The 10887-nt window shown below is 43.7% G+C and overlaps 1 protein-coding gene across 1 annotated transcript in view; it reads left to right on the top strand.

The window, feature by feature from the left end:
* Positions 1-2929: 2929 nt before the first annotated feature.
* KDR (kinase insert domain receptor) overlaps positions 2930-10887 on the top strand; it is a 43899-nt gene continuing 35941 nt past the window's right edge. Inside the window, exons 1-3 of the mRNA XM_031943497.1 lie at positions 2930-3410; positions 7392-7485; positions 9152-9348. Of these exons, the coding sequence (XP_031799357.1) occupies positions 3347-3410; positions 7392-7485; positions 9152-9348 (355 nt within the window). The 5' untranslated portion in view covers positions 2930-3346. The remainder of the gene's footprint in view (positions 3411-7391; positions 7486-9151; positions 9349-10887) is intronic.

Here is a 10887-nt window from a genome sequence, read left to right as displayed (position 1 = left end):
ACCTGTAAGATAAAAATGTATAATAACAAGAGTTCTGACATTTGAAAATCAGCAAATCAGTGGAGAAAAAAAAAGTAGATTAAAATAACCTGACGGGTCAAGAGAAAAGAAAGCACATTGGGGATGGATGGTAGAAAGAAAACTTCCACTGAGTTATTGAAAATCCTGTGGTCAGTCTTTATTTTTTTTTAAATTGTGAAAAGATGAGGACTGGCAAAATAGACTAACTGGTATTTTATTAGGATAATGCTTTATGTCAGTGTTCCTGGGGAACTTCCATGACATCTGTTTGTCATGGATCAGCAAATCTAAATATTTAGATTCTGGTTTGCACATATCAATGTTTCTTCAATAGAATGTAACTTTCTGGAGGACAGGAACGGTTGCATTTTAGTCTTTGTATCTTAAGTGCACAGGTACAGTGTTTGTCAGAAACCAGACATGTGATAAATACTTGTTGATTGAATCCAAAGTAATGAGGATAAAAACATAACTGAATATGAGGGAGAATAATTGTTTCTGGTCTACATACAAAGGATCTAGCTTCTTGGCTGAACAAAGAAGAGGAAGCATAACAGGATTATGCGAAGGTCTGGGACCCTGATCTAGAAATTAGTAGACCTGTTTCTACTCCTAGTTTTGCTATGGGAGCTTGGGTAAATCAATTAGCTAATCTCTCTCAATTTTAGTTATTCAATCTCTAAATTGGAAGAGGTTCCCCAACGTGGTGAACTGTGGACCCTTAGGGACCAAGGAATTATTTCAATATGTTTGCATATCTCTAGATAAGCACACATAACCCTCAGTAGAATAAATACAAAATATTTCTCACATGTATATACTATATATTTTCAAATGTTACCACTGAGCTAAGCCATCTCAAAGGTTTCTTTAAGTTCTGGGATTTTACCAGTCTCTGATTGGCATGTAATGGACAGGGAGGGAATAACAACCAGGACTGGGAGGTGAGAATTGTTTAGGAGATAGGGAAAGCTTCCCCAGGGTTATGTCCTACCTATGTTGTGCTCTTCCAGACACAAACAGTTCTTCCTTCCTTCTGACTCATCAGTCATCAGTTTTAATCTGGTAAATTTCATTTTAAGTGTGTTTTGAGAATGGAACAAAGTAATTGAGAGTATGTTCTTTAAGGAAAATTTTGTTAAAATAAAAATGATTTCTTTATTGTAAAAAAGAAATTGACTAGCCAAATGGAGGGTGAGATAGATATCAGGAAATATCAGAGAAGATGACCTCTTTGCTTCTAATTCACCTCTTATTCTATTATACCCGGTTAATTCGGCCAAAAGGGTGTCGACAAGTATTTTGAGGGAGTGGGGGATTTAGTTTGTAAGGTTAATTATAGTAAGTAGGAGGATTTGTATTGGTCTACTTATATTATGAAGTTTCTTTGTGTAAACCTCCCTTTTTCTGGGCACTCTCACTGATTAAAAAAACACCCATATCTTCCAAGGAGGCAAAAACACGGGGATTTGCCAAATTCTGCCATTGAACTCAGAATAAATCTAATGTGACTTCTGAGATATGAAGGAAACTGGGGGGAAATCAAGGAGAGCAAAATGGGAACTGGAACAAAAAGAAATGTATTCAGAGACCCATTCCCATCTTTCCCACCTAATTCCCTCTTTTTTAAATTTTTTTTTTTTTAAAATAAAGCGTTTTATTTTCAAAACATATTCACGGACAGTTTGACAACACTGATCGTTGCATAGCCTTGTGTTTCAGATTTTCTCCTCCTTCCCCCCCTCCAGGTAGGAAGCAATTCAATATATGTTAAACATGTTAAAATGTTAGATCCAATATGTATAAACATCCTAAGTTCACAAACTGAATCATATCACTATTTCCACAAAGTGGAGACCACCCAGAGTAGGTGAGACTGACTCAGAGGGGAGCCAGAGTTCTTTCTTAGGTCAAGGAAGGCCCAGAATCCTGAACCACCCAAATCCCAAAGACTGTAGGAACCATTTTGGGCATAATTGGTTCTGCATGCCAGGCTTTAGATTCTGCCCGGCAGGGAAGGGATGGCACCGTGGAAACAGGCCCTTCTGAGGACGAAGTTTGCTTCTTCCAAGGAGCATCCCTCTGCTCATCCCTGCAGGGTGAGGACTCTCATCTCTGACTACGGTCCCCAGTCTTGTTCCTGGTTGGGCTAGGTTGGGGTGGTGCAGTCCCAGCAGCAGAGGTGCTCCTTTGGAGGATTCCTCCTCCTCCTTCCACTTAAGTTTTGCAGCTCCAGCCCCCCACCTCCTTGCATGATTGAATGAAATTTGCCGTCCCGTCAGAGGCAGAGACGTCCCTCTCCCGTTTACTTTAGGCTTCCCTGGCTTCGAGGGAAAGCAGCTCGGGCTCACATAGGGAAGATCGCCACGGAGATCTGGCTGTGAAGGCACAATTTGTGGAAACCACTGAGGCTCTGTCACCCTCCGCCTGGCAGTGTCTCCCAGGGGGAGGAGCAGCCAGTGGGATCTCAAGGAGCTCCAGATCCAGTGTCTTATGCATTAAAATAATAATGATGATGGAGACACTTAGCGCCTGAAGGCATTTTCGATTAGCTAGCCCAGTCTTCATCGGAGACTGAAACCAAGAGCGGAAGGGCTTTGCTAGGGGTCCGGGGGCTGACACCCAGATTGTCCAAGTCTCAGGCAGAGCGCTTTCTCCTGCGCTCATCTACTGGCGCAACGGGGACCCCTTTTGGAGGCTACGGCAGGGATCGGAGGCTGGGAAATGGACTCTGCCGCGGGCCTATCGGCGAGCCCAGAGTTATCTGGGGCCTGTCTCCTCCGGGTCCAGTGAAATCTTAGCCAGGGCTAGGTAAAGATTAGGGGCAAGGCGGGGGCGGGGGCGGGGGCGGGCCGGGGCGGGCCCGGCGCACGCACAGGCCAGCTCCGCCCCGTGTGCTCACAAGAGGAGCCGGCGGAGGGGCTGACCCGGCGCAGATTCCCGGGCAGGCTCCCAGGGACGCGAAGCAGGCTCCGGCCGGTCCGTTTCCTCTCCTCTCCTTCTCCCATCACTCGCGCCCCTCGGCGAGCTCCGAGTCCCTCCCGGAGCCGGAGCGAGCTCTCCGCGCCACCGAGAAATCTTCCCTGCGCTAAGCGAGCTCTGCTTTCCCCTGGCGCCAGAGAGGGGCACCAGCCCGGGCACTGAAGCCGGAGGCATCTGCGCCCGGCGCCTTCGCCTCCCTCCCGCCCTGACTGGCAGCTCCTGGTACTGGAGGCGGGGGAGTGGCTCCCATCGCGCCAGTAACTGGGAAGGAAAGCCCCCGGGGCAGGAGCGGGCGCTGGAGCATCTGGATGCTGGAGCCTCCCGCGTCCTGCCGCAGCTGAGAATGGCAAGCGCCGCGATGCTTCTAGCACTGCTGTGCCTCGTCGGGAAGAGCCTGCCGGTCTCAGGTAAGGGGTCCTGGGCACGCGGGAGCCCGTCTTGCGGGAAAAGCCGGGGGCCGGGCCGGGGAGCGGGGGCCGGGCAGGACAGGGGAAACCAAAGGGAGACCCAGCTTGCCTTTTGCTGAAGCACAACCGGGGAGCGAAGGCTTCCTCCGGCCAAAGCGGGGGGCCCCACAGGTTATAACGGGGGCGGCGATCGATGAAGAGGTGGCAGGGAACGGCTGGAAGGGGCCTTCGATATTTATTTAGCGCTTCCAAGTTTTCAAAGCATCTGAATACGGCCTCACAACAAGCCTGTGAGGTCAAGTGCTACAGGTATCATTACGCCTATTTTACAAATAATTTACAAATTTACCAAAGATTTTACAAATTTTACAAATAAGGAAACCGAGGCTCAGGGAAAGTACCCGACTTGCTCCCGATCACGCTGCTAGTCAGTGTCAGAATCGGAATTCAAACTCAGGGCTTCCCGATTCCAAGAGCAAAACTCATTAATCATTAACTCATTAATGGCTCTTGCGGTCACCAATCTATTCCAATCAAGCCCTGCATTTTACAAATGAGGAAACTGAGGCTCAGAAAAGGGAAGTCGTTTGTCCTGGGGCGCACATCTTGTAGGTAGCGGATCTGGGATGCTTATCTGACTCCCGGTTCTCGCGGCTACTTAGAGACGCTTAAGACCACAAGCACGTAGCCTCCTCCTTTCCAAAGGGACTAGGTGGGTAGCTATGCCTCGAGTCTCGGGGTCAGGACTGCAGGCTTAGGCAAGGAAAGCCGTGCGGCCGCCGAGCCCCGGAGAGCGGAACAGAGTCGGGGAGTCCCAGCCCGCCTCCCAACCCCGGCCTCGCACGCCCCGGGACGTCTGGGGGAAAGAGGATCTCTTCTCGTGGCGGCTGCGGGAGGGAACCGGGTCCTCTGCTGGTGGCGCGGGGAGGCTGCCGGGACTCCCGGGCGACGTGGAAGCTCCCGGGCCGCAGCATCCCCAGCCGCCCTCCCTTCTTCGGGCACTTGGCACTCGAGAAGCTCTTAGCGCTTTGTCAAAGCGCCCCCTCTCCGAGCCACAAATCCCTTTGTCTGGAGTGGAAGCCCCCAGGGCCAGGCACCTTCCAGCCCAGGTGCCCCTTCTTGGCTCCGAGGGCGCATTTTCCGCGAGATTAAGATTACGCAGAAGCTCGGCGCACTAAGCCCCTTTGGGGCGCTCCCAGACACGCACGCCGGGAGTGTTGTTTCTCCCCTCCCTCTCTCCCCCGGCCACGCTTTATCGATCTCTAGAAAGTAAAAAGGTACTTCTGTGTTTACATGGAGGCAAAGGGAGCCAGACAGCTGCAGCAATTATCTGGATAATACATGCTACTGGGGAGTTGGGGGGAGAGCGTTTTTTTTTTCCCCTTTCAAAGAAAAGACTCCTCTCCCTCAATTATCCAGATTGTCAGTCTGCATTGATTGCATTTACCTTATAATTATTGGCCTCTCAGGCCTGAGAACTAGGTCAAACGGCTGGATCTGTTGCTAAGGCCCTTCCCCTCCCTCCAGCCCCTTATATTTAGCATCCAGATCTGGGGGCCAGAAAGTGTGTGAGATATTTGGATTCCAGCAAGAAGTGAGTTTCTTTTCAATTCAGAGGAAAGCATTTAACTTTTCCCGAAGGGGCCCTCCTCAGTGATGGGAGCGACCTTGCCCTCCAAACAGTAGGGAGGGAGCTGTTGGAGAGGGTTTGATCCCCTTAGTGGTACTGGTTCATAATTGCTGCCTTCAAGTTCTTCACACAGAAGCACTGTTGTCTCTCCTTCGGAGTTCGAACGGGGAAGGGTAACAGAAAGATTAATTAATTAACATTGGTTATAAGCTTTGAAAATAGAAGCAGCTTTCTGAGTAATAGAATAAGCATTTCTTCCTCTAGAATTTATGTCTTAGAAATGTAAACCCATAACTAAGGTCCCCAAAGTGAGTGCTGACTGTAATAGAAACAAGAATTTATATTAATTAAATTTCTATATTGTATCAGACAACAATGAAGTTATTTAATGAAAAAGCTAACAGACTCAACTGGTCTTTTTTCTTGGATTTGTTATTTGGAGTTGTATTTATCTTCTGTTTCTTCTTTTTTTTAAAAAAAAAATAACACTTCCAGGTGATTTTTACATGGGAAATAGTTTGCATGAGATCTGAATAATTTTGATCAATTGAGTTTATTTTTATTTTGGGGGTGCCCCTTCCCCCCACTTTTATCACATTACTCCAAACTGTAGAGCTAAGTTAATTCCTCACATCACACCACACATTTCTGAACACCACCTTGTAGTTTTCAACTTAATGGAGTTTTTTAAAAATGTTTTATGATTTTTTTTCATTATTATTCCTTCCCTTTCATTATTGTCCCTTTTTTTTTTTTTTTTTATACCACAGAACCCTCCATAAGAGAAGGAATAGCTAAATGAAACAAATTAGTATATCCACAGTGTTTGTAACACTCTCTGGGAGGATCCAGCTAGTGTTTTTCCAATCCACTTTAGAGATTCTGTATTAACCTTAATTTTTTCTACTATCCCATGGAAAATGAAGCTTCAAACTCATTTTTAATGTTTTCTTTTGATTTTGGAAAGCATTTTTTCATTACACATTTGGTGCAGAGGCAATTATTCCTTTCTTAATGAAAACTTTTATAATAAATTTGTAATAATGGATGTCAAGATCAATCCCAAGTCAACACCAATACCACAGGCATTTTGGGACCTATTGACAAAGTTTAAATTCCTATTTTAAAAACTACACTCTTGTTCCAGGGGAAGGTAAAGTGGAGAGTTGAGGCTTTATCCAAAGGCAAAACTTTGTGGGTGGGAGTGTGGGTATAGGAGAAAGTTGTTTTTTTCCACAACTATTCCCATTGATTATGTCTTTGGATAGTATGGGATGGGATAAGATATAGAATAAATACCTACCCTTTCTGTTTCATTTTTCTTGTGTTGCCAATGGTTATATCAATAAGCATCCAAATAATGGATTCTTTTTTCCCCCCAAATGATTAATTTAGTGTAATCATCTCAGTGAACAGACACAATATTGATCATTTTCAGTAATTTTATGATCCATTACACTCATTAAGACAGTAATGTTTTGGTACTCAGTCATTGCCCTGATGTCAATATTATTTGTCAGATGAATTTCCAATAGGTTGTACATAAGTGCAATTCAAAATTCTTCTTCTGCAGAATGGGATATGGTAGGCAAACTTTCCCATGGAACTCTCCTGCTTTCAACCTATAAGTAAACTTTTCTTATTATCAATTTGTGACCAGAGCTGTGAGTCATTGGGCTCTGCATTCATCAGTTGGAATTCTTGCCTGCATCTCTAGGGAGCTAATGTGTACATTATTTGATATTGTGCTAGTTTCCCCCTGAACCCTTCTTCCCGGCCCCCTTCCACTTCCTCCTCAAGGACAGCTACCCTGAGCTACATTTTCAGCCTAGTTAAGAGAGGAAATATATATTTTTTAATGGCATAAAGGAAAATGAGGTAGAATTCACAGATTCTCCAGGTTGAGTAAAGAACTCTGCCCATACAACACAAAATACATTTTGAGCAATATTCATTAATCAGCAGTTTAGACAAATGTGTATATCCTACATTTTATAAGAAACGTGGTCCAGAATTTTCCCAGGGGAGTGAGCTCATCAAATGAAGGTTCATTTTATTTCAATGTCCCATATCCTTTTGTAAGACCTTGAAGTTGGCAAGGCAGGAAAACAGGAACTCCACCCTCGCTCCATGAATCCCTGAGCTGCTCTCCTAGTTTATGACCATCTGCCCATTCTTCCTGTTATGACAAAGCTTGTGAACTTTTACTAGAAATAGTGAAAAGTAACCTTTCAGTTTTGACACAATGAATTGCTAAAGGGGCAGTCAGTCCAAAAGCAAGAAGAAGTTTGCTTTGCTTGGGAAATCTTTTTCCTGTTGGGACTGCTCTGACTATATTCATCTCTCTCCAGGTTTCCCCACTGTTTCGCCTGATCCCCCAATTCTCAGCCCACAAAAAGACATACTTATCATAACAGCAAATTCAACTCTTCAAATTACTTGCAGGTAAGGAATTCATTAAAAAAAAAAGTCCTCTGGCTTTCATGAATATATTGCTCCTAATTTTTTGTAAATGAGGTCCTGAAATCCCTTCCAAACTAGAGTCACGGTAGGTGAAAATTGACTTAGACTTAGTATACTGACTCTATTTGCCATGAATAGCCTGAGATGTGGATATATTTAGATATTTTAGGGCTAGATCCCTGAAGGTTCTTGGGTTCCCTTGGGTTAAGGGACCCAATAAATAGTTCCTGAAGTACTATGAGTTTTTCCCAAATCTTAGTAGTTCATATTCCTCTCTCTTTCTCAAGAATATTTCACATTGATAAAATCTGATTGTGGAAGTCGAAATTTAGCATTTGATTATGAGTATTCTTGTGTAAACACATTGCATAGATAAAGGACTGCCTTTTGACTGTCTCAGAATTCATATCTTTGCTTTCTACTGTAAGAAGTCACACTGTTGATTAGACTAATTGGGTAAACAAATTTCTTGGCTTATCCATGGCATTTTTGAAGCCACTTTTCAGTAGAGAAGATAGAAGAGTTTGGGGAAGAGGGGGTGTTACCTCTGGGAAACCCTTAGCACATACAAGTGCATTTTTTTAGAGCAGCAGAGAATGGTGAAAGAATTTTGTATGAAGCCATGAGGGGCTAGAAAGCTACAAAGAAACTGATTCAGATCCTGCTGAAATGTCTCTCTGAAATTTCACTGGACACAAGCATCTGCTAGATCTAGAAGAACCAGGAATAAATCCAACCTTAAATCATTTGAACTGGGTGCATTTCTCTAGGAAAGCCTCTGGGACACCTGTATATAAATCCTTAAGTATAAGTCTCCATCAGATAGTGTTCTCTATGTTTCAGTACTCCCATTGAAGTGGTGATCTTACTGGAATCCATATCCAATGGATAATGATAAAGATATGAGAGGCAGTCAATGGAAAAAAAAAAAGTAGTTCAACAGTTTTCCTCCAGCCCTCCCTTCCTGGGTAGGGCAGGATGCATCTTTCTCCAGTAGGAAAAGGACCCCCAAAAGTCCCACTTACTAAACTATCTAGAAGGCCAGATTTATTTGGCCAAATATACCACAGCTGTATGGGGAAGGGATGGAGGGATGGAGGATTAGAACCAAATTTAGGATTTCATTGGTGCAGGGAGCTTTCAGTGAAAAACTTCCTTTTTTTTTTTTTTTAAAGTAAAGGTTAATACTTCTCTGCAACTTATAGTTTCAGTACTAAGAGGTTAAATAATCTGCTCAGGATCAATCACGGAATGTCAGAGGCGATATTTGAACCCTTGTCTTCCTGGTTCTTGATGTCTTTATGTAAATCTAACTTTAAGCCAAATACAAAGTGGGACCTTTCTTAGAACAGACACAGACATGAGGGCCATGTCAGCTTCCCCAGTGAATCTTGCCCAGGTATGCACTCACTGTGTTAAGTAAGTGAATGCATGAATGAAGAATGAAACCAGAGTTGTCTAAAGGAACTTCTGAACCACTTCCCATGGCATTCTCTTGGATGAGAATTTGACCTGTTGTTTTAGGAAGAAGAACTTGTAGGAACAATGACTCTATGGCCTATAGAATTTTCAGGCACAAAGCCTTTGTCTCTGGCCAGCTGACTGCCTTGCAATCCATCTGCTAACTTAGAACCATTCATTTTCTCAGGGGTCAAAGAGATTTGGACTGGCTATGGCCCAACAATCAGGGCAGTTCCGATAATCGAGTGATGGTGACTGATTGTTGGGACGGTCCCTTCTGTAAGACACTCACAATTACAAAAGTGATAGGAAATGACACTGGAGCCTACAAGTGCCTGTACCGAGACAACGATGTGAGCTCAAGCATTTATATCTATGTTCAAGGTGAGTGGTTATAATCGACTTCCCATATGATTTCCCAGCCTCAGAACAAAGGAGAAACAAAGAGAGCCAAGCGGGACAAAAGCCTTCCTCTCAAAGGCTTGCTGCAGACCAGAAACTTCAAAATTCCTCCCATGCAAAAAGTCGTTTCGGTGACTGCAGGTGTCATTCATTTGTTTCAGAGTCCGGTCCATGTCATGCTCGTTTCCTTAATTACACTAGTTCTCTCTTATTCCAAAGCAGTCCATGATGACACTTCCATCTTCCCCAACAGCATTCCCAATGTGCATCCCAATTGAAATCTTCTGCATAGGAAGATTTGGGGGTGAAGTTAAGTGAGACAGTATAATTATTGGAGTACAAGAGCCTTTAAACTGGAGCTGTGTGTGTATTTCATGAGAAAAATTTTAACAATCCTATTTTTGCTTGTAGAGTAAATGGACCTTTGGCTTAAAGGTATATTCAATGATACCATGCCATATGAGAGTTGTAACATTTGTAATATCAGAGATAATAGACTAACAGAACTTGCTTTCTATAAATCAGAAATTTTCAGTTGAATGGGACCTTGGGTATTATAATTTCTTAATTTTACAGATGGGGAAATTGAGGCTAAGAGAGATGGGTCTTATCCAACGTCATATAGCAGAAATAAAGAGAAGGGAAGGAATTTGAAACCTAGTCCTTCAACCCCAAATCCAATGCTCTTTCCAATGCACTCTGCTTCTGTGAACTCTCAGGCTCAAGGATTTCTGTTATTGAGACTCAGGGTGTCCCTAATATTACTTAGGGACCAATACTGGTTGCACACACCCAGCATCTAAGTGCTTTGTGATTTCCTTATCAGCAAACTGATTTAAGTTAAATCTGAGACACAGTAACTAGTGTTTTGCTTGGGTATCCTGAGATTTCCATGATCCCTGAAGATGACTGGCTAAGATTTCCCCTGTCAAAGAAGCATTTCATTTGCAGAGAAAGACTCCAATCAGCTCTTCAGATCTTAAGTGCATGTCCCATTTGCATTTCAATTGTGCAACATTCTCTTTTCTCCCAAGTAATGGGAACTACATTGAAATAACATATACCACTATTGGATTGCACAAGACTTAAGAATGCTCGTTCCATTTGCCAGGTGTAGACATAACTCATGTATAGACTGCTTCTGGTAAGACTTTGCAAGCTCCAGGTACCACCTCTCCCTGCATTATCTCTTTAGTCCCTCTTTCTTTTTCTCCTCAGTTAAAAAGCCATTCTCTCCTTTGCCAGATCAGGCAAACTTCAGGAGGGGGATGCTTCAGTTCTTTGTGATTCTCTAGCTTCTTTTGATCTAGCAGGCTGAAGAGATCAGCCTATCTCTGGAGACTACAAGGATTTCCTGCTCTCAGCCTGGCTGGAAATGTTACAAGGAGAACGTCTCCTATAATATTTTGATATTTCCTTCGTTCAAGTCAGGAAGTGCAGAGACATGTGACAATTCATTTCGCAAAGTAACAGTAAATATTTTGTTTGGGGAGGATGGATGATTGTTTGGTTCTTTTTTGT

The sequence above is a fragment of the Sarcophilus harrisii genome, chromosome 6 (genome assembly GCF_902635505.1).
Source record: "Sarcophilus harrisii chromosome 6, mSarHar1.11, whole genome shotgun sequence".
In the NCBI taxonomy this organism is placed as follows: Eukaryota; Metazoa; Chordata; class Mammalia; order Dasyuromorphia; family Dasyuridae; genus Sarcophilus; species Sarcophilus harrisii.
This window is presented reverse-complemented; position numbering and strand designations above follow the sequence as displayed.